This window comes from Thamnophis sirtalis, unplaced genomic scaffold, assembly GCF_051295495.1.
Source record: "Thamnophis sirtalis isolate CommonGarterSnake01/CBP01778 unplaced genomic scaffold, rThaSir2_p1.2 scaffold_4, whole genome shotgun sequence".
Taxonomy (NCBI): Eukaryota; Metazoa; Chordata; class Lepidosauria; order Squamata; family Natricidae; genus Thamnophis; species Thamnophis sirtalis.
This window is the reverse complement of record NW_028261384.1, coordinates 109,919,202-109,943,745: the sequence shown is the minus strand read 5'-3', so window position 1 is coordinate 109,943,745 and position 24,544 is coordinate 109,919,202. Positions and strand designations below refer to the sequence as shown.

Here is a 24,544-nt window from a genome sequence, read left to right as displayed (position 1 = left end):
AGCAAAATCACAAAATCGTTGTTATAAATTGGCACGTATAACAAAGAAGGAAAATAATATTTTTATTTTGCATTTCTAAATGTAAGAACTCCATTTTACATATTGCAAACAGGTAATATATTTTATTTTAAACATGATTATTATAACATATTAGTTTTCATATGTTACTATTGCAATGAGTAATTCCATACCTATATTTATTTCCTAGACAGATAAATTTCCTAGGATACCCTCTTTCTCTCCAGAAGGAATCAGAGAAATAAATGGCCAACCAATCCCTTGTGACAGAATTCCTTCTGATGGGATTTACTGATGATCATGATATGCAAATTATGTATTTTGTGATGTTCCTTGTGATTTACTTACTAGCTTTAATTGGGAATTTACTTCTTAGTGTTGCTGTGATTTTGAATCACCATCTTCATGCTCCCATGTATTTCTTTTTGGTCAATTTGTCATTCTGTGATGTTTGCTTCATCTCAACTATAATTCCTAAAGCCATGGCTGCTTCTTTGACAAATAACAAGCAGATCTCCTATGGTGGATGTGCTGCTCAGGTCTTTTCAGTTTTCACCTTTGCAGGTTTTGAACTCGCCGTGCTGACTGTCATGGCTTATGACCGTTATGTGGCCATCTGCCACCCTCTGCAATATATGCTAATGATGAACTGGGGTGCCTGTTTACAAATGGTGGCTGCTTCCTGGATAAGCACTTTGATCCATGCTTTGCTACACACCATTCTTACATTCAAGTTAAATTTCTGCAAATTCAGTAGAATTGAGCAATTTTTCTGTGATGTTCCTCACCTATTAATGATTTCTTGTTCTGATACAAGAGTTAGCCAAATTCTGCTTTTGGTTGTAGGGATTACTGTAGACTTATTTTGTAGTGGGTTCATTTTTATGTCCTATGGCTACATCTTCTCTGCTGTTCTGAAAATTCCTTCAGTTCAAGGCAGATATAAAGCTTTCTCTACATGTACTCCCCACCTGACTGTCCTTTCTTTATTTTTGATATCTACTGTGCTTGCTTATATGCGGCCCCAAAGTCTTTCCTCCCATACTTTGGACTTACTCTCTGCTGTTCTCTACACAGTTTTTCCCCCACTCCTCAATCCCATCATTTATAGCTTCAGGAACAAGAACATCCAAATGGCTGTGTGGAAAATGCTTAAAAAATAAAATCAGAATTTGCATTTTCTTTAAATGTTTTTGGTTACAGGATTTGGGTTTAATTTTGTCACATTAGAAATAAATAATAAAAAATATTGACACTTTCCCATCTATCAATCTGTGAAAGACTTTGATTTTTCACTTTAAAAGTCTGTTCTTCATGCTATTTTTTTAATCACCTCTTGGTGGTTATTGTTAGAATTTATACAGTCTATTGGACCGGAAGAGGAGGTAGAAAAGATATTTAGAAAAGTAGCTTCACATACAGTACACTACACATATGGAAATAAAGCATAAAACAATAAAACAACTGTTGCTGTCAGCTCCAAGAATATTTTGAGCCTGAATCAGGTTTTTATATTTGTGAAAAGGAGAGAAAATCTGGATGGACCATGGGCAAATAAATGTAACAAAAAGTTCTGAAGACCACCTTTCTGGATATATTTTTTTTATATTCTGTGTCATTTAGGGGGAAAAAAATATTTCTAAGTGCTAAGAAACTGCTTAACCTAATTCTGTGTTTACATGACCACAGATTATTCAAAGTTGTATATATATTATTAACTCATTTTCTATCTGCAATCTCTTGCTAATGTGGCTGCTATAGAAATTAATGTATTTATCACAGAGTACACTTGAAAGATCAAAATTTGAACGTATTTTTTAGTGGTGGCTATGATCTTAGAAAATTGAAATAAAACTAGATTCTTTTTTATATTCAAAGATAATAAAGAGTTCTAGGAGGCAAGAAATAAATTGTTCTGGTTATTTTGATTTGTTTCATTTACTACTGAGTCCTGTTCTATGATTAAACTGGAAAACATATAGTGGAATGGAACCCAAATAGTACTTCTGAACTTTCTAGTACAAGTCCTATTATATATTTCATTTTTAAATAGTTTTTTTAATTAAACGTACCTTAAAATATTGGACACAGTGTAGCAATAGCAATAGCAATAGCAATAGCAATAGCAATAGCAATAGCAATAGCAATAGCAGTAGACTTATATACCGCTTCATAGGCCTTTCAGGCCTCTCTAAGCGGTTTACAGAGAGTCAGCATATTGCCCCCAACAATCTGGGTCCTCATTTTACCCACCTCGGAAGGATGGAAGGCTGAGTCAACCCTAAGCCGGTGAGATTTGAACCGCTGAACTGCTGATCTAGCAGTAGCCTGCAGTGCTGCATTTAACCACTGCGCCACCTTGGCTCTTGGCTCTGCCAGGTGTAACCATCCTGGCAATATCTTTGCCATATATACGAGGAGATAAAGTTAAATATTATAACCACCATGCTTATTTATTGGTCTATTCAGTATTTACAAATATAAGAATATTGTATTTCCATCCATGTTGCTTTGTTCTTGTCTTACACATTTTCACTGTTATGATTTCATACATAATTCTAATCTCCATTCTATAAATCCTAGTCATTACTTATTTTGGGTTCTTCCTCTTTTGTTCCAACCATCAATGCAATTTATCCCAGATCTTATAATATTCTGATTCGTCTTTTTTCTTCAATTCCCACGTCAATTTATCCATTTCAGCACAAATCAGAATTTTCCTAATTACTTCCTCTTCTATGGATTTTCCCTGTTTTTCCAGTTTTGGGCAAAGACCATACTTGCTGCTGTAATAAAATGCATTAATAAGTAGATTAACCCCTTGCTATATATATCATTTATGATTCCGAAAAGAAATAGTTCTGGTTTGAATTCTATTTCCTCTTCGGTTATCTCTATTAGCTTCCTTTGAATTTTCCACCACTATTCTTTTGTTTTCTAGCACAACCACCACATATGGTAGTACATGCCTGATTCATAATTACATTTCCAACAATTTGGCGCTAAATTTCTAAACACTTTAGCTATTCTCTCTGGTGGGAGATGCCACCTATAAAACATTTTGTATAAATTTTCTTTATACTTTGTTGCCAATGTTATTCTCCTATTCCTTTTCCATAGTTCTTGCCATTTTTTCCAGATGTATATTATAGCCAAAGTTTATCACCCATGCTACTATTGTCTCCTTAACCTGCTCTTCTTCCATCTTATATTCCAATAAAAAATTGAAAATCTTCTTGATCAATTTATCATTTGTCCCCAAAAGGATCTTATCTATTGCCATTAACTCCCCACTCTTTCATATCTTTTGAGTAACGTGATTGGATTTGAAGAGAAGACTACCATTCCAATTCTATCCCTTGCTCTTTTAGCTCCTGCCTCAATCTTAATCTCCATTTTTTTGCCTATTATATCTCAATAGATGACCTGTTTTCCCTGGTTAATAATATTTGGGTGCACTAATGCTTCGAATGTTAATAGCCAAATTGGAACCTTGCTGTAAATTTTCCTCTAGAATTTATTCTCTATTTCTAATAACACCTATCTTATAAAATGTCTCTGAAAATATTGATATGCTACCTATTTCTATAAGAATGTGTGCCATCCTAAATGTAAGTTGTGGCTCTCTAGGGTTAGCAGTCTATTATTTTTTAATTCTATCCATTCTTTTAGTCAGGTAAGCATTGTTGTTTGGTGATATAATTCCCACTCTAGTACACTAAATTCTCTTTCTTTTACATCTTGCAGAAGTTTAAATTTAATCCATTGTTTCTTTCCTTGCCAAATGTATTCTGATGTCATTTTATTCAATTTTCCAAAATACTCTTTAATTTTATGGGAATATTTTGGAACAAAAATGATAATTTTGATAGAATATTCATTTTGATCACTGCTATTCTTCCCATGAAAGAGAGTCTCAAATGTTTCCACCTCTCCAAATGTTATGATTATTAACTTAACATAGTTATTCTCTTTGATTGATGTCCACCTTGCTGCTATATCGATTCCTAAATATTTCATTTTTTTCTCAATCTGAATATTTATTCCCTTTGCCAATTCCTCCTTCTGCTTCTATATAAATTTGCTTATTAAATGAACCATACTTTTCTGTATCTCTTTGTGCAGGCCATTCATTGGAGCAAGATGGTGAATGGGTGACTTCAACACACAAAAGGACAGTAATCTTCCTTTTCTATTAATTTGTCTGCTGGTTTCATCCTAATGCAGTGCATGCAATGAAAGAGTTCATTTCTGTATCTCTACTTTGTGCAGGCCATTCATTGGAGTCAGTGATATTGAAGACTGACAAAGACAGTCATCTTCCTTCTATAAGTAGCTCTTTTATTGTTTTGTGTACTTATTTTAATCTTATTTAAGTAGTAAGTACACAAAATAATAAAATACCTTCTTTATAACTTTTTGTAGATCATCCATTGGTACAAAGAATTTAGTGACATTGTCTTGGTCACTCCCATCCAGTCACCTGACTGCCAAGCCACTCCCATCTGGTCAAATGACTGCCAAGCCACTCCTATACGGTCACATGAATACCAAGCCACTCCCACCCAGTCACATCACTGACAAGCCACTACCACCCGGTCACATCACTGGCAAGGCACTCCCACCCAGTCACATGGCCTGCAAACCACTGCCACAAAGCAGGCCACACCTACAGAAGAGGTTCCAAAAATTTTTGAAACCCAACACTGCCCCACTCCTTGTTGCTTTTTTGCAAGGCCTTGTAGACATGATTTTGTCAGTGGGTTTGGGGACCTCCATTTGGAGCCAATTAAGTAGCTTCTCTGATTCTGTTGTTACTGCCAGAGGATGGGGTGAGGTTAAACAGTGGGTTTTCTATGCTGTGCATTACCCAGAATAGCTATGTATTTCTTGGGTGGCTATATAAATTTGCTTATTAAATGAACCAGTAGGAATAAATAGTATTTAAGTTAGAGATTAAATAAATAAATAAATAAATAAATAAATAAATAAATAAATAAATAAATAAATAAATAAATAAATAAGTATTATCTAAGGCACAGGATCTTAATCCAGTATAAAGGATTGATATGTTCCTTAATTAGGGGTGTCTGATGCATACCACATTAAGGATCACTATGTGACTACATGGAATAAATATTATTTAAGTTGGAGGTATATACAAGAAACAAGACCAAACCCTGCATGTGTCAAGTAACCATCCTTTAAAGTACAATATCTTGTTACTAATAGCTTGTCTCTAAATATAGAAATAAATGTCAATATGTTTCTTTTTGAAATAGTGCAGGCATATGGAACACAAAAGGAATAAATCTCAGCCACCTCTACACATGTAGTATCAGAAAATAACTTAGAAGATCAAATTAATAAGTCATATTGCAGAGCTTCATTGGTAATGAACACTCACAAACAATTCCTAGATATTTTGATGTAATATCTCTGTCTCCTAATGCAAAACAATAATAAAAGAAATGGGTATAAGATAACTGCCCCTTTTCTTGTTTGTTTTAAATCAACATGAAAATTGGACATAGTCTCCAAGGAATTATATTGAAACGCAATAGAAAACAGAGGGTGACATAATTACTGTTTTATTTTTTTCATTCTTTGTAGCACATGAGAATAGGTAACATATAACAGGTTGTCTTCCACACATAAATTAAGACCACAAAAACTGTGGTAAGTAAAGACAATCATGACTATGTACTCAAGATTTCAGTTTTGAAATAATTGAGAAATACTGCTTATAGGAATAATAGCATGATAGAAATAAGTCATTACTCTGTATCACTGATTTTTAGATAAGTGTATAATACTGTTTTTTCCCAAGTTCTTATTATTAGTCTTAAGGTCTGAAATATGGCAAAAGTAAGCTAATGCTTCAGCCTGTTGGAAATATATCACTTGACATGTATGTATTTGTTTTGAAATATTCATATAGGGAAAATAACTGAATTTTACACCAATAGTATACCATGTAAGCAGGTTTCATAAATCAGATTATCAGAAGAAATGTCAGGTATGTTGATGCTTAATGATTTCACAATTAGAGAAAAGAATGCTTTTAAACATTCAGCGGTATTATTTATTTATTTAAAACTTAGCATAAAGGGAATCTAATTTTATAATCATAAGTAATGATTTGATTATATTGTTTAATATTTATTTAATTTAACACAGATCTTAAATAGACATAAAGTCATTATGGTTAATTTACAATTACACTCCCATTTACATATAAGCATTGGTCGATAATTTTATATCCAGTTTAAATCAAAATATGTTATTGTCGAACAGAATGTTTAACATTGTACAGTTTCTCTCTGTCTCTGCCTCTATCTCTGCCTGTCCCTACCCCAATTTCCATTTTCATTTCCATCTCATCTCTCCTATCTTTAAGTATGGTTGCATATATTTATTATGGTAGTCAAATAATTATTTTAGGAAAACAGAAATGATTAGAAAAATGTATTGCTATTTATGACTCGGATTTGTATTTGATTCCCTATGAAGTTAGGACCTTCTTTTCCAATTTTTCAACACTATGACATCATTCTCCAAAATGAATTTTTGTCAATGGAATCCACTGCAATATAAGTTGCCCAATATAATATAGAAAGAAAAACAGTTTGTATACATGTCTTAAATGTGTAAAGTGCCTTTTGCATTTTGAGAATGGATAATATATTTTATATATGTATTGTGTTATGTCCTTAACAGAACATAACAGAATGACAGATTTGGAAGGGGCAACATCTTGTTTAGGCAGGAAATCCTATACCATTCCAAACAAATAGTTGTCAAATCTCTTCTTAAAAATCTTGAAGTGTTGGAACATTCACGAATTTTGGTGGCAAGTTGTTCCACTGATTCATTCCTCTAATTAATTTTTCCTCAGTTCTAGAATGGTTCTCTCCTTGATTAGTTTCCACCCATTGCTTCTTGTCCTGTCCTCAGATGCTTTGGGGAATAGGTTGACTCCCTGTTCTTTGTGGCAACCCCTGAGATATTGGAACACTGCTATCACATAGTCCTTCTTTTCATGAAACTAGACATATCCAATCCCAGCAACTCTTCTTTATATGTTATAGCCCCCAGTCCCCTAATCATCTTTGTTGCTCTTCTCTGTACTTTTTATAGAGTCTCAACCTATTTTTTACATTATTGTGACCAAAATTGGATGCAAAATTATAAGTGTGGACATTATAAAGTGGTATTAATATTTCATGTAATCTTGGTTGTATCTCTCTGTTAATGCAGCCTAAAACTGTGTTGGCTTTTTTGGCAGTTGCAGCACATTGCTGACTCATATTTAAATTATTGTCAACTAGGACTCCAAGATCCCTCTCAGTTACTACTATTGAACTAGGTATCACCTGTATTATACCTATGTATTTTGTTTTTCTTGCCTAAATGTAGAGGTTTACTTGTTTACAAGCCCAATGTTCAAGTCTGTCAAGTCCCTTCTGTATTTTAAGGCTAAGTGTTGGCTATTTCTGCCAGCTTGGTATTATCTGCAAATTTTTGTGAGTTCCTCATCTATCCCCTCTTCTAAATTATTGAGGAAAATATTGAAGAGTACCAGGTATAAGATAGAATCTACATTGATTCTCGAATATAACATATCCTGCTTATATTCTATTCTTGGAATTACCCATACTGTATGTTGGATATCATATTGTTTTATGGCACATATAATAATCTTAATTGGTTTCTTTTTCTGATAACTTGTGAATCCCAAACTTGGGATTATAACTTGTGATAAATAACAAAATATTAGACATAAAACTATATTAGTACTTTTAGTAGTAAACTTTTTTACTACTAATTAGTAGATAATTAGCATCTTTAACTGTATCTACAAAATAATGCAGCTTCATGGAACATGTAAACATCATTGGATCCCTTCATCATTGACTGCACCATAAAGTCTTCTTACAAGTTATCTATAAAGAATCAAATATACAGTATATGCCAGATTTCTATATCCATGTTTACATTATTCAGTAATAGATTGTCATTTTTAAAAATGTCTTTTAGGTAGCAAAATCACAAAATTGATTTTTTATAAATTGGCAGAAGGAAAATAATATCATTTTTATTTTGCATTTTTAAATGTATGAACTCCATTTTACATATTGCAAAAAGGTAATATATTTTATTTTAATGGTATAATTATAATATATTCGTTTTCATGTTACTATTGCAATGAATAATTCCATGCCTATATTTATTTCCTAGATTGACAAATTTCCTAGGATACCCTCTTTCTCTCTAGAAGGAATCAGAGAAAATAAATGGCCAACCAATCCCTTGTGACAGAATTTCTTCTGATGGGATTTACTGATGATCATGATATGCAAATTATGTATTTTGTGATGTTCCTTGTGATTTACTTACTAGCTTTAATTGAGAATTTATTTCTTGGTCTTGCTGTGATTTTGAATCACCATCTTCATGCTCCCATGTATTTCTTTTTGGTCAATTTGTCATTCTCTGATGTTTGCTTCATCTCAACTATAATTCCTAAAGCCATGGCTGCTTCTTTGACAAATAACAAGCAGATCTCCTATGCTGGATGTGCTGCTCAGGTCTTTTCAGTTTTCACCTTTGCAGGTTTTGAACTCGCCTTGCTGACTGTCATGGCTTATGACCGTTATGTGGCCATCTGCCACCCTCTGCAATATATGCTAATGATGAACTGGAGTGCCTGTTTACAAATGGCAGCTGCTTCCTGGATAAGCACTTTGATCCATGCTTTGCTCCACACCATTCTCACATTCAGGTTAAATTTCTGCAAATTCAGTAAAATTGAGCAATTTTTCTGTGATGTTCCTCACTTATTAATGATTTCTTGTACTGATACAAGAATTAGCCAAATTCTGATTTTGGTTGTAGGGATTACCGTAGACTCATTATGTAGTGGGTTCATTTTTATTTCCTATGGCTACATCTTTTCTGCTGTTTTGAAAATTCCTTCAGTTCAAGGCAGATATAAAGCTTTCTCTACATGTACTCCCCACCTGACTGTCTTTTCTTTATTTTTGATATCTGCTGTGTTTGCTTATATGCGGCCCCAAAGTCTTTCCTCCCGTACTTTGGACTTACTCTCTGCTGTTCTCTACACAATTTTGCCTCCACTCCTCAATCCTCTCATTTATAGCTTCAGGAACAAGGATATCCAAAAGGCTGTGTGGAAAATGCTTAAAAAATAAATTAGAACTTGTATTTTCTTCAAATACTTTTGGTTGCAGAAATTTGATTTAAATTTGCCATATTAGATGTAAATAAAATATAGAAAATATTGACATTTTTTCATCTGTGAAGGATTTTGAATTTTTCATTTTAAAGGTCTCTTCATGTTATTTTTTAACCACTAACTCTTGGAATTTATACAGGATGGAACAGTCTATACCAGTTTTCTCTTGAAATGAAAGAGGAGGTAGAAAAGATGTTTGGAAGCCAGCTTCCTAGGTATTACCCTACAAACATGAAAGTAACCCAGCATAAAGTAATAAAACAACTGTTGTGTTGAGCTCCAAATAGATTTTGATCCTGAATCAGGTTTCTGCATTTCAGGAGGGAAGGGAAAATCAAGATGGTTCATGAGCAAAATAAATGTAATAAAAAGTACTGAAATTACCTTTATGGATGTTTTTATATTCTATGTCATTTAGAAAAAAATATTTCAGGTGGTAAGAACCTGCTTAACTTAATTCTATATTTGCATGATCCTAGGTGAAAAAGTAACAGACTGTCCTTTTGATCAATTCACCAGACATCTATGTCTAAATGAAGTCAAAATTATTGAATCATAATTTGAAAAATGTTATGATTTATTCCAGTTATAATAATATTTTTCCCAGTTCCTTCAACTTGAAGATGATACAAAGATTCTTATCAGACAGACCTTTTTGTCTGCATTCCAGATTTTAAGAAAATTTCCATGTTGTATATTCTTCTATAAGTCTGAAACAACAGAGTCTGGTTTGTCTCACATAGGAAGGGTTCACTCATTGTTCAAAATCTCCCTTTAAGAAAATGTTATGCAATTTTAAATGATGGTCTTGGAAATTATCTGGGCTATGTAAATAACAGTTTAAACAACATGGCTCTATATTATGTGAGAGATTCTTGTTACTAGGAGGAATTATAGCAGTTGAAGAATTGGGTGATTTTTTTAGATTGCAAGTGACAGAAATCCGGATCCAAATTGAATTAACACAATTGAAAATTCACTTTTATTTTTATTGTGTCCAATAATAACACTCTTTCTCTTCTTTTTTGACAAATTGTATCTAATTTTTTAGAAGTCAGTCATGTGGTTATTAAAAGTTGTGTAAATGAGTGAAACCTCATCTTCAATTTGTAATCTCTTGCATATGTGGCTGTTAAAGAAACTAATGTATTTATCACAGAGTACACTTGATGAAGACAGATCACAATATGAATATGTTTTTAAAGTGGTGGCTAAGATCTTAGAGAATTGAAATAAAACTAGATTCTTTTTTATTTCAAAGATAATAAAGAGTTCTAGGAGACAGGAAATAAATTGCTCTGATTATTTTGATTTTTTTCAATTAGTACTGAATCTTATGTTATGATTAAACACTGGGAAACAGATAATGGAAATGGAATCCAAATAGTACTTCTAAACTTTCTAGAATAAGTCATATCATGTATTTCTTATATGTTAGAAGCAACTTTGTATTCTACAGTTGGTTAGAATAATAGCCACTACAATTCTTTGACTTTAATTGGATTGTTTAATGCTGAAGTATTTGAGGACTAATTATCTGGAAATCTAGAAGCTGCTTGCTCTTTTGTCTTTCTAGAACACATTGTTTTTGGTGAGGCGCCACCACAAAAAGAACACAAATAGCAAACCATTGGATTCAGGAAACATTAAAAAGTAATGCAATTCAGTTGATGCCATCCCAATTCAAACCCTTCCAATTTTCATTCACTGAGAAAGCACTTCAGTGGCATCATTTGGTCAACTCATAGTGGAGATATATAGCTGAATATTATCGGGTTAATGTTAGATGATTTTGCTAACCAGGTTTTGTATAGGTATTAAACAGAGAAGAAAAAGTGTCTGAATAACTTCATAAAGAAGAGTCCTTGGGTTACATTTCTCCATTCGCTATTGACCTCAATTGAAACTGGTGGAACTACCATAGCACTTTGCCCCTCAGTTCCAATCCCCCCAAACAGTCCAGAAGGAAACCATGATCAATAGCATTGAAAATTAACAAATGATAAATGCAATTAGTATTAACACATTATCAGATTTCCAGAGATCATTGATAAGCAGATTCAAATGCAGAAACCTGAGTAGTAGGCTCCAGAACATAAATAAATTGAAGAGATTTCTTTGTGTTGCTAAAAAAGGTAGTGATATTGAAATATATTGTATTGAACTATTTATGGTACAGACAAGATAAATATACATATATCAATAAAAATAAATTCAAATATAATCAGCACAATGGACATAGTCTTCAAAAGTTTCTGGAATATGAAAAGATTAAGCAAATAATTAGGCTATATAATATGCAAATTTATATGAAGGGCAAATAAAGAAAGTAACGATCACTTTAGGACACTAAAAGCATTAGGCAACAATTTTAATACTGTGACTAGTAAAATTTAAAGCACAAATAGTTCAAAGAGATGGGGGAGGGGGAAGGATAGAAACTGGTCACCTAGAATTTTTTTTCCTGCCTATGGAATTTTTCAATCATCCAAGTGATAGTTGTTCCAAAAGTGCTTTTTCAAAAGGCAACTGGACTTTCCTTGTTTTTCCTTGAAGACATTTCACTTCTTATCATAGAAGTGTTTTCAGTTCTGAACTGAAGAAGCTGCTTGGATGAGAAGTGAAATTTCTTTAAGAAAAAACAAACAAAGCCTAGTTGCCACTTTAAAAAGCAAGTTCACAACTTCCTGAACACCAGCACACTTACACAGTAATGTAAAGGCCTGGAATATTACTGAAAATATTATTGAGGACATGAGAGGAAGATACAGTGGAACATGTGAAATCATTCTAAGTAAGTCACAAGAAACACAAGCATTTTTCATACCTAGAGGTTATAAATTCATTTATTTATTTGTTATTTGCTATATTTATTTGTTGCCCACCTCACTCTGCGTTTAGTGCTTATAGCACTAAAATGGAAAAAAAAATACATAGCAATAGTAAAGCAATGAAGTGATAAAAATAAACAATGAAATTATAATAGTACAAATAAACAGAAGGTCGGAAGAAAGTACAAGAGGGAGTTAATTAATCCAGAAGACATCTCTGATACGGCCTTCCGCCCTTTGATCTTCAGGTCAATCAGCATAGCCATGTCCTCAGGCCCGTGCAAAGGATAGAAGGGTGAGGGCAGACATCACCCTGTGGTGGGGGACAGAATGTTCCATAAGACCAGCATTACAGTAGAGAAAGTTCTTTTCCTGAATTCCTCCAGCTGGAGTTCCTTGATTGATTCGATCTACATCTGGTCTCTTTAGCCAACAAATTATATTTGTAAAATGCAGCTTAGGTAATCAATCATCTTATTTTTAAGGAAAGGAAAGAAACCCATTTTTTTTCTTATATTTCATATCACTTTCTGAATGTCCTTATTCCTGAAACTATGATGGGATTCATTAGTGGTGGCAAAAGTGTATAAAAAACACAGAAAGCAAATCTGGATTTATGTGATGAAAAACCTTTTGGTTCCATATAAGTAAATATTATAGTAGTGTTAAATAAAGAAAAGACAATCAAATGGGGGATGCAGGTAGATAAATTTCCATGTCTGCCTTGAATGGATTGGATGTTTAGCACAGTTAGAAGATGTAGCCATAAAATATAACAATTATCCCACAATAAATTGAGCTAATTGTATTTCCTATCACAAAAAATAATATTTTACTCAGTTTTGTACTGTTGCAGGAAATCTTCTGTAACTGAAGAACTTCACAGGAAAATTGCTCAATCTTGTGTGACCATTGAAATATTGCCCAATATGATTGAAATATGATTATAGTTTGTAGCAATGCTCCTCCCTCCTCTTTTTTGGAAGCATGTTTATAGGTAAAGTGTAAGGCTAGAGAAGAACAGGTTTAAGTACCTACTGTTTATCCCCTCACAAACAACAAATTCATTAGTAATTTTTTCTCAATTTATTGCAGTTCTGAGTTTTTAATTTTCTTAGCAAAAACAAGTTGTTTGAGTAATAAAGTGAAATGTTTCCAATTAAAAATGAGTGTATAAATAAAAATAGTAATATTGTCAAATATCACTTATATAATGGATATATCTTTAATAATCCATAGACCATGCACTGATTGTTCAAGTCAACAGACAACCAGAAAGTTTATGTAAAGTTTGTCATTCATAACCAAATATATTTGGCTATTCACTTATTAAACAAAAGTGAGCACAAAGAAATGAAAACAGTAAGTTACATACAAATATCCATAACAATTGAGAATATAAATGTCAATTATGTGATCAGAAGCAAATTTTCCAAAGTGGAAAAAGCCTCCTGTAACTATAATCAATACACAAATTTATCTGCATAAAGAGCTCAAAGAACATTCTCAAATATTAGTGAGAAAGAAATAACTTGCAATTGAAGAATTTAAACCATTGGAAACTTTTCACAAGACATTTGAATTGGTAGATATATTGCAAAATGTATTTTAAATAAGTACATTAATTCTATTTTTTAAAAAGTGAAAATAATTTCATTGCTGTTTTTAACATGGCTTTTTTCATGTTCTTATTCCTGAAGCTATAAATGATAGGATTAAGTAATGGTGGCAAAACTGTGTAAAAAACAGCAGAAAGCAATTCTACACTATGGGATGAATGGCTTTTTGGTGTCATGTAAGAAAATAAAGCAGTGCTGAGAAACAAAAAGAAGACAATCAGATGGGGAGTGCAGGTAGAAAAGGCTTTGTGTCTGCCTTGTATTGACTGAATCTTTAGCACAGCTGAGAAGATGTAACCATAAGAAACAAAAATAATACCACAACACACTAAACTAACGATGATTGCTGTCACAAAAATCAGCGTTTGACTAGGTCTTGTATCAGAGCAAGAAATCTTCTGTAACTGAGGGATATCACAGAACAATTGTTCAATCCTACGTGACCTGCAGTATTCCCACTGAAATACAATTACAGTTTCTAGCAAAGCATGAATCAGACAGGTGATCCAGGATGAAGCTGCTATTTGCATACAAGCATCCCAGTTCAGGATAAGGTTATATTGCAGAGGATGGCAAATGGCCACATAACGATCATAAGCCATGATAGTGAGCAAAGCAATTTCAGAACCTGCAAAGGTGAAAATCGAGAAGACTTGGGTGGCACATCCAGTAAAGGTGATCACTCTGTTATCTGTCAAGAAAGTGAGCATGGATTTCGGAATGGTGGTTGAGATGAAGCAAATGTCTGAAAATGACAGGTTAACTAGAAAGAAGTACATTGGAGTATGAAGGGAGCAGTTCAGGGCCACAGTAATAACTAGGAGGACATTCCCCATTATGGCTATTAAGTACATGAAGAGAAACATCACAAAATACATAATTTGTACATCATAGTTATCAGAAAATCCCATCAGAAGGAATTCTATCAGAGTAGATTCATTGGCCATTTCATGTTTTTCATTTATATGAGAAATTCTGAGAAAAAGAAAGGAATATAGTTAGTAGATAATATCAAATCATCTAGATTACTAAATTTCAGTATACTCCCTATGAAAGAGATAGTAATGGGAATTTAGAATAACAGATTGCCTTTGCAATGGTAGAAGTAAACTATTATATCTTTTGGATTGTGTTATTTTCACAAAAGCAAAATAGAAATATTTGATGCACAGTACAGAATAAAGGAAAAGTTTTTCTGATTCCACGTGGAAAAGCCAAACTATTACTTTGGAACATCAGGGTATGAAAACAGAATAGCAAAATAAAGTAAGTTTCAGAATAATAATGATCATTAATGGAATGACAAACAGTTTAAAAAATTAAGAGCTATGGTGTAGCATACTATATTGATTTTGATTTTTTACAAATTGCTCTATTGATATTATTGTTAGTGTTCTTATTGCTTTTGTAAGTTCTCCTCCCTCTATTGAAAGTGAACAGTAACTAAAACTGAGGATGTACAGAATAGATTGAATAAAAAGGAAACATTTTTTTCAGTCTCTTTCAGTCTTTTCTATCATTTTTCATTTGTCCACATTTTTGTTTCTCACTAACGTACAAAAATCATACCATTAACTATGCATACATTCATGCATAATTTGAATGTATCTGCCTTAAAAAATGAGAGTAACTAAGCTTTGTGCCTATTTCAAGTGAGTGGATATACTTTTAAAAGAATGGGGTAATTTCTTCCTAGATCTTATTTCATAAACCCTTTTTTAAAAAAAATACAACTGATAATTCAGGGAAGAATTTAGTGCATATTCATTTGTAATTTTGGAAATAATTAATTTAATAATTAATAAAGTGTCCTTCATCTTATAACTGAATAAATTGAATCATGGGATGGCTATAAAAACAAAGCACTGAAAATAGACCCACGTTTTTAGTGTTTGGGTATTTTAGAAACAAACAATATTTGTATAACCATGTGAAAGAGAAACAATCAGTAAATAAATAATATGCATTAGATTTTTTAAAAATAAAATAATAGGTAATGGTTTATATAATGAAAGTCAATACTTGAACTATTCTAATACATTGCATGGCAGATATTGTTCACTGGAAAAAGATGGAACTAGATGCTTTACAATGTAAGATCCAATACCTATGATAATAGATCATGAACTAAACTCCAAAAGCAATAAAGATTGTTTGTATTTACCAAGTAAAATTGGTGGATGTGGTTTGTTGCAACTGAAGCAGGCTGTAGAGGATGTAATCAGAGATCTACGTGATTCCATAAAAGCAAGAAAGAGACATGGCTAAAAAATACCTGAAAAGAAAATATTTTGAATGTTACAGAATCAAAGGTGGCATGTAAAATGGAATGGTTACAATGGCAAATTAAGTGTTACATAAACAGATGAACCTCTATATGAATACTATCTGAAAAGAAAGGAAAGGAAAGAAGAATACAAAAATGACTTGCAGTGGCTTCAGATTAGATACACCAAGTAGAAAACAGAAAGCTTAACATTTACATCACAAGGACATTTACCAACAAATGCTACAAAAATGTCAATTTTTTTTAAAAAAAACACCCCCAAATGGAGATTATGCAGAGAAAGATAATTCTAGCAAATGAAGAAAAACAAATATTATTTATAAATGTAGCTATAGATGCTAAGATTAGAGTAGCTCAAAAGAAACTGGAAAAACTTATAAAGTATCAATATTTTTAAAAAGCAAAGAAGAAATTATGGAATAATGAAGTGTTTTTTCCATAACTCTTGGAACTATCAAGATTTATAGCTACTAAGTTACAAAACCATTGACAAAATTAGAATTATTTTATCTTACTATATTTCCTTGGAAACACATGAATATTATGACAGAATTTGGAAAATTCTTGGGCTTTTGAATGAAGCTTGTATTGATTCTAAAACAGTAACATTTGTTGGGGATTCTTCAAAAGAAAAACAACAACATAACATAAATGTATTTTCTGTATTCATTCTTTTCCTATACCACAGCCTTTTCTATTAATTGAAACTTAAGTTTCAATTAAGATTAACCTTACATTTTATATGTTGGTGCTATAGAAGAATATTATCTCCATTTTTTTCCTTGAAATTTTGGTAATGTCAATAAGTTTGATCATGTATCATCTGTAATATAGGAAATCTATGCTAAGGGGAACTAGTAGAAGTAGAAATAATCCTATTTTCCATACCTCTGGGAGTCAGTCCTTTGAAAATATTTCACATTGCATAATGATGTCTGGGTTGTAAATTACCAGGCAACAACACTGTTCATGTTTTCTGCAAATTAAATGTTTTCAATCTAATTTCAAAACCCTGTTGTAAATTTTGGTCCATCCTTTAAGTAAATAATTTTCTCAGACTTGAACTAGACCTTCACTGATTATCTATACCATAAATGTGGTCTTTGATTTCTATAGTACACCATTGGTATACCATAACCAATGAAATTTTAGTTCAATTCTGAGAAAATTATTTACTTAAAGGATGGGCCAAAATAGCCAAATGGTAACTATGATTGCATGTCACCTTGTTTTTCCTGAAGAATGGGTCAGTTTCTAAAATACAAGTAGGAAAAATATATTTCAGATAACAAAGAATTCACAATTAACTCCAGGGATGGAAACTAACATATGTACGTACGTACGTACGTACGTACGTACATACATACATACATACATACATACATATATACATACATACTACATATGTTAGTTTCCATCCCTAGAGTTAATTGTGAATTCTTTGTTATCTGAAATATATTTTTCGTTTGTTCAAAATCTTAAATCTCTGAAAGTTCTTCATCGATTGCTTTGAAATTTTTACACAACGTTGCATTTGAATGCGCACGTGTTTTTATATACTTATATTACATAGATGTAACACCTGTGACAGGTAAAACATGCTTTTTTGAAAACCAGCACCATCTGTTGGATGTAAAAACAACACACGCTATACTAAATATTTCACAATTCCATTTCAATGTTTCCGATTGCATTATTATATTGAATTTGGAACAGTTCGGCCTCTCTCTAATTTCAGCTCAATGGTTCCTTTATATGTGTGGCTGGGCTGCAGGCACACCCATCACCCCTCCTTCGATGAGCTTTGGCCATTTCTGCCACAGAGAGCTAAAGCCCTTTGGCCTTCCCCTCACCTCTCTCCCCTCCTTCTGGGCCTTTGCTGTCTGTGGCAGGGCAGTGCCTGTGCCATCCCTCAGCCGCCTCCCCCCCTTAAAGCGGCCTCAACCCTCCCAGCCCGGTGGAGCTTCAGGGGAGGTGGAGGCAGAGGATCTCCTCAGCCTGCACGCACTCTCCACCCCCTCATAGCAAGCCAGCTACAGCCTCGCCAAGGTGGCTATGATGGGGTAGCAGCAGCAGGGCTGGGGTGGCTGCTGGGTGCCCCGTGAGGCAGCAGCTGCAGCAGTGGCATCATCTCTGTGTCCGCATCACCAGGGGCAGCTCATTCCTTCTCCTCCTCCTCCTCCTCCTCCTCCTCCTCCTCCTCCTCCTCCTCCTCCTCCTCAGGGGACAGAGAGCTACGATGACCTGGACAAGTCACACACTGAGGACTTCTCCTCCTCCAAGATCCTGGATCTCTCGCTCTCCCAGGCCACCAACTTGGGGGAGCCCAAGCACAGCTCCTTCGAGGAGACACTAAACAACTTCCATGAGGCTGACAGCCCCAGCACTATCTCCCTCAACCTGCCTCGCCCAGCCCAGCAGCCCCGAGTCCTGACCAATGGCAGCACCCACCCGCTGCCCCACTACGCCCATGGGGGACACCCCTAGCCTCCCTCGCATGCCAGGGTCCCCCCACCATGTGCAGAGGGGCCCATCCAGCCCGTCATTCCGGAGACTTTCCATCACGGGGAGCTTGGAGGACTCCAGGCCGGGGCCTGCAGGAGCATTCTCCATGGGAGCTCTTGCAGGGGCCACCGTGGCTCACTTCCATGTGAGGGCCACCTCTGCCTGGAGAGCTGTGGCCAGTGTAGCAAGTGGCAGGGCCTGCCAGGCGGGCAAGACCATCAGGAGCCTTGCCGCTCTGACAATGGCATGACCCTGCCCCAGGCACCCACCCTGGGAATATTTCTTTTGGTAAATGTGCCCAGTCCAACATCTTTCCAGCAATTGACAATTGTTTCTCACATGGACAATTATATGTTGTGCATTCTAGAGTCGGCAAATCAGACAATCTCTATATCTGCACAGACAAGGGAGCAACAAAAAATATTACATACCTACAAGCTTATGAAATTAAAAATAATAGAAACTTGTGCTTTCTCTTGCTGTACCCAGCCACAGCAATGCCTGGCTGTATATATCTATATCTGTATCTGTGCCTGTGTCTGTGCCTGTGTCTGTGCCTGTGCCTGTGCCTGTGCCTGTGCCTGTGCCTGTGCCTGTGCCTGTGCCTGTGCCTGTGCCTGTGCCTGTGCCTGTGCCTGTGTGTGTTTGTGTGTGTTTCTAAATGGAACTTCATCATTTCAGGTTAGAATTTTAGATGGATAGATTTTTTGTTCCAGTTATGATTTTTTTTCAGTTTCTTAAAATTGGAGACCAAGCTGCTGAAAGAATGAATTCAACAACAGTTACCTTTATCTGAAGAATTATTCACACAATCTTTTTCTGACCATGCTATAACTTGCCCTTGAAAGGATTTTTTTCTTCTTTTTCTTTTAGTCCAAATAGAACTTTCTGGTTCTTGTTATCAATTTCAACTCATTTATATGCTCATATTACTAAAGATCCTAGAGCTTAAGCAATATTCTAGACATCTCTCATCACCTTCTGATATTTGCCATAATTCTCCACTTTCTTTTTCAACCCCACACTTGATCTTTTGAAAGAGCAGCCTTTAAACTTATCCAGGCCTTAATCTGCAACCACTTACATTCAGAATCTATAGCTTATATACTAGGAAGCTGGAATATTCCTTCCTTCACCACAATTACTGTCCCTAAAATTGATTGCCCTTGCTTATATTAGCTGGCCTGGAAGTTTAAAATTTAAGTCTAAATTGTAAGGAAGTTCCTTGCTTCTCACCATTTCTGGATTTTCTAGCTTGATGCCCCATCCAGAGACTTCTAAAATGAAAAAGGAAATAGAAACACTTCCTTCCTTCCTTCATCTTATAATTTATAGACCTATATCCTCAGTAAGGAGGAGTTCCTTTTTTGTGTGTGGTTCATCCCTCCTCAATAATTTCCGTAGCCCATCTTCCCATATATGAAAGGGGATTCTGGAAGATTAATTTCATTCATCTTCATTTATTTTGATTGAAATTGAGAGACGGAACACAAAATAAAAAAGTCAGTCTTTCCTTTCCAATTTTGGGTAGGGGTGAAGGTGGAAGCGAAACACGGGAATTTGAGTGCACATTTCTCCCAGTACAGAGATATAGAAAAAAAAAATAGCTGCAAGTCAGTTTGGACTGCTTCACAACTGATATTACTGGTGGCATTGTAAGTGTATTGGGATCATGTCCTTGGATCTGGTGTGCTCTTTGTGGCTGATAACAGCTCTTAAAGATGCTTCAAAATTTCATCAAGCTACAGCAATATGCAGCAATCATGATTTAGATGACTGAAAATCTCCATAGACATCCTTCTACTATTCTAATGGCATATAGACTCAACTTACCCTATACATTATAATGAATAATTTGGATGCCTTGACTCATTTCAGGTGCCTGACATATAGAAGCTGACTATTTTCTATATTTTATAATTAAAGATTGTGAATTTTCACCTTTAAATAATGCAAGACTAGACTATGAGAGTTAATATTTGTACACTTCAAATGTGTATCCTGCAGAAAGGAAAAACACTGTAATTTATTGAGTTTGTATTATTCTGTAATTTCTTCTAAGAAGAACAAAATTAGATGACTATCATCTATCCAGCTTTCCATATACAGTCAGTTTTAAAAATCAAAATCAAAGTTTTTTTCCCCTATTTTTTGTTAACCCTACATTTATGTGGAAAATATTTATATTTGTATTATTTATATTGATCGTTGCAGTTATTTTCTCTACCAACTTCATGTACTTCTCTAGAAAAGCTCTTGAGATGATTATCCAAACTTTACCAATTTAACATTTTCATCAGACATTTTTGTATATCTTTATTTCTCAGACTATAAATGATGGGATTCATTAAGGGTGGTAAAACTGTATATAAAATGGCAGCTATCATGTCCATAGGAAGAGAGGACCAGGCTTTTGGTCTCAAGTAAGAAAATGAGGCAGTGCTAACAAAGAATGAAAAAACTGTCAAGTGTGGAGTGCAAGTGGAGAAGACCTTGTACCTGGCCTGAGTAGACTGAATCTTGAACACTGCAGAAAAAATGTAAGCATAGGAAATAAAAACAAAGAAAAAGCAAAAGGAACCTACAAGGACAGCAACAGCAAGAAGGAGCCCTTGATTTGCTGTTGTGTCAGTGCAGGACAACGCCAATAATTGTGGAATATCACAGAAAAATTTTTCAAGCACATTTGAGGAACAAAAATGCAGGTCCCAGGTATTTGCAGTGTGTACCAGGCTATTTATTGCACTGCAAATCCAAGAAGCAGCTGCCATCTGAAAACAGGCATTCCAGTTCATAATGAGCCTGTATTGCAATGGGTGGCAAATTGCTACATAGCGGTCATATGCCATGACAGTGAGAATAGACAGTTCAGTACCTGCAAATGTGAGAACCCAGAAAGCTTGGGTGATACATTCAGAAAATGAAACCTGTCTCTTGTTTAAGAAAGAATAAAAAATGGATTTGGGAACAGTTGTGGAAATATAACTGACATCCAGAAAGGATAAATTGACCAGAAAGAAATACATGGGGCTATGAAACTTTGGGTGCTGGGCAACAATTACAATGAGCAGAATGTTCCCCGTTATGGTTACAAGGTAAACGAGAAAAAACGCTATGAAGTGTAAAACTTGTAGTTCTCGGACATCAGAAAATCCACTAAGTAAGAATTCTGTTACAGTTGTTTGATTGATCATTTTCTTTCTTAATGAAAAATTCTGAAAGGAAAAAATGTTTTATTAGGAAAATAATATTTTAATTCTTTCTCCTCCCAATTTATAATCAGTTTTGTGACCCTTAAACCTAGTTGTTAAGACTAATAGCTAATAAATTGAATAGTTTAAAATTCAACTCAATGACATGAATTCAAACATGGAATATTTCAGTCATCCTTACAATCTTTAATTCAACCTGAATTACATTTATGAGATTATATTTTTTATTAAAATATTTTTATTTGAACAAAATCAAATATATATTTTTTGTAATAAATGAATAATTAATACTGATTATTTAGTATAAAGTGATTGAGCCTACCTGGAATTTTTGTAAGGCAGAATCTAGCATTTGATCAAAAACATATGTCTAAAGAAAATCTGTACCACTCCAGCATCTATGTTTGTATCTGTTTATTTTTGTGATCATATACATTTTCCCCATTTTTTAAAGTAGACTATTTTATTTTATTGTTATCAAAAAATAAAATACAATTAAAATACATTGATTTTAATGATTTTACTGATTGAAAGATCCATGCCCTTTATCCTATTTGTTTCTCTTCTCTACATACTTTCCAAGGTCTCAACATTTTATTATGCCAACCAGAATTGCATTCAGAATTCCAAGTATACTCTCACACATACAATTAAAGTGTAGTATCTATTCTCATCTTGACACTATCCTCTTTTATGCAGCTTAAGAATGTATTGGCCTTTTTGCCAGCTGCCAAACATTGCTGGCTCATATTTATACGAAAACCATAGATCCTTTTCACAGTTATTGATGTTTACCCATGTACCACCCATTCTACATTTGTGCATTCAGGGTTTTTCACCCTCTAACTGTAAGACTTTACTTTTCAAACAACTGAATTGCATTTTATTGAATAGGGCCAAGTGTTCAAAACTGTTAAGATCTTTTTGGAACTTGAATCTGTCTTCTAAAGTGTTGGCTATTGCCACCAGCTTGTGTCATCTGAAAATTTGATGAATTCCCCTTCTATATCTTTATCTAAACTATTTATAAAGATGTTGAAGAGTACTGGACCTAAGACAAAACTTTGTGTCACCCTATTGCATGCTTCTCTCCCCAAACTGAACGTGGCTGGTCAGCCAATTACAAATCACTTTGGTGGTGATACTGACTACTTCACATTTTTTTCTATCTTATCAAGATGTAGGCTGTGGTCTTTTTTGTCAAATATACTTCTCATGTACATTTTTGATTTGGCAAATATATTTGAAACACACCATTCTTTTCCCACTGGTATGGCAAAAATAGAGAAAATGAAGTTAACTATTAATATAATTATCACACAATTTTCAATTGTAAATGTAAATAATTCAAAGTAAAATCTTAAATCCGTAAATGTGCATTCTAAATTACAGAAGTTTTGTGAGAGTATACTTGGAATTCTGAATGCAATTCTGGTTGGCATAATAAAATGTTGAGACCTTGGAAAGTATGTAGAGAAGAGAACAAAAACACACCCCAAATAATTTGAGATTAGAAATTGAAACACTTCAGTTTCGATCACATAATATGAACATAATTTCTTTCTCTGTAAAACCTATATATTATTATACAGTTAAATTTTCAATACTTGTTCAAGTATCATACAAGTGTATTTTCCTATCTCTGTTTTTTACAAAAAAAAATTATCTGAATGTGTTAAGGAAAAAAACAAAACAAAACAAAACCTTTCCTCATTTCTTTCTTTAATAAACTACTCGCCCACATTATGTACAAAAAGTTTATTTGCAGCATTAACCATTAATACTTGGAAATAAAATAAATTGAATTAAATAATAAATTTATTGTTTGATTGGTTGTCGTGTTAAGAAGTTCAAGTATTTATTTTATATACTCATGTGAAGATACAGAGTAATCAAAATTATTAGAAGTTGAACAATTGAATACATATCATTTATCAGAAATATAAAAAAACTGCAGAATATATTACTTACATTAACAATTTCTTCTTTACTGAAGAATATTTATCCATAGCACTAGGATATTAGGATTTTGTTTTTGACTGTACTTTCATTATATTATTAATACAGAAAACAGTGAAGAGAACAATTCACCAGTTATTATCTAATAAAAGGAAATGAAAGAATAGATGAGAATAACTTTTCTTCTTATATGGAAACCTTCTATTCTCTAGAGTGTTCCATTACAGAGTGCATACTCAGAGGAAACAATTAAAAGATCTATTTTTCTTTTGCATGAATAATTGAAGATCTGTTACCCTAATAGATTAGTAATCAAGCATTGTCTGTCTGTCTGTCTGTCTGTCTGTCTGTCTGTCTGTCTGTCATATTTCTATGCGACCCATCTTGCCTAAGTGACTTATCCAGTATTCAGGGTGTAATGGCAATGTTTATTTTTTTATTTCTTTCCTGCTTCATTACTTTTACAAATAATTCAAGGCAATGAACATATTCAACACACCTTCCTTTTCCTATTTTCTCCAGAACAACAACTTCATGAGATGAGTTGGGCTGAGAAAGAGCACAAATGGTCCAAGGCCATCCAGCCAACTTTCATTGCTAAGGCTAAGGATATTAGGATGGTGTCCTAATATCTAGCCTGGTACCATAGGCACTAAAGCAATAGGGCTCTCCATATCTCTCATCCTCAGATATAAAAAGGAAACATGAGTTCTAGGTTTGTAAATCTCCATTTACCAATTACTTTGACTGGAAGTAAGTATTTCTTTTCCTACCTATTTGCTAGGAATAGAATGCTATTGAATAAAATGCAAAGTACTGAACACATGAGATTCTATACTAGCAATATGCAGTAA

General features: G+C 33.9%; 4 protein-coding genes across 4 annotated transcripts; 2 read left to right on the top strand and 2 right to left on the bottom strand.

Annotated features, from left to right (window-relative positions):
* The first annotated feature begins 263 nt into the window (after positions 1-263).
* On the top strand, positions 264-1,181 carry LOC148046130 (olfactory receptor 14A16-like). The gene has a single exon (XM_087711907.1). It carries the CDS (start codon positions 264-266, stop codon positions 1,179-1,181), a length of 918 nt encoding a protein of 305 aa, XP_087568033.1.
* A 7,125-nt stretch (positions 1,182-8,306) lies between these two features.
* LOC148046129 (olfactory receptor 14A16-like) lies at positions 8,307-9,233 on the top strand. Its single transcript, XM_087711906.1, has one exon. It carries the CDS (start codon positions 8,316-8,318, stop codon positions 9,231-9,233), a length of 918 nt encoding a protein of 305 aa, XP_087568032.1. The 5' UTR covers positions 8,307-8,315.
* A 4,502-nt stretch (positions 9,234-13,735) lies between these two features.
* LOC148046128 (olfactory receptor 14A16-like) lies at positions 13,736-14,686 on the bottom strand. Its single transcript, XM_087714537.1, has one exon. The coding sequence runs from the start codon at positions 14,672-14,674 to the stop codon at positions 13,736-13,738; it is 939 nt and encodes a 312-aa protein (XP_087570663.1). The 5' UTR covers positions 14,675-14,686.
* A 4,272-nt stretch (positions 14,687-18,958) lies between these two features.
* On the bottom strand, positions 18,959-21,713 carry LOC106553066 (olfactory receptor 14C36-like). The gene is made up of 2 exons (XM_087714536.1): positions 20,809-21,713; positions 18,959-18,998 (listed from the first exon to the last, which is right to left on the bottom strand). Exons 1-2 carry the CDS (start codon positions 21,711-21,713, stop codon positions 18,959-18,961), a joined length of 945 nt encoding a protein of 314 aa, XP_087570662.1.
* Positions 21,714-24,544: the final 2,831 nt, after the last annotated feature.

Excerpts from the sequence above, each read along its gene's own strand:
- LOC106553066 (XM_087714536.1), bottom strand. The coding sequence starts at position 21,713 with ATGATCAATCAAACAACTGTAACAGAATTCTTACTTAGTGGATTTTCT. Across the intron at positions 18,999-20,808 it reads CAAAAATGTCTGATGAAAAT|CAAGAGAAAGCACAAGTTTC; the intron begins GTTAAATTGGTA and ends GGCTGGGTACAG.
- LOC148046130 (XM_087711907.1), top strand. The coding sequence starts at position 264 with ATGGCCAACCAATCCCTTGTGACAGAATTCCTTCTGATGGGATTTACT.
- LOC148046128 (XM_087714537.1), bottom strand. The coding sequence starts at position 14,674 with ATGGCCAATGAATCTACTCTGATAGAATTCCTTCTGATGGGATTTTCT.
- LOC148046129 (XM_087711906.1), top strand. The coding sequence starts at position 8,316 with ATGGCCAACCAATCCCTTGTGACAGAATTTCTTCTGATGGGATTTACT.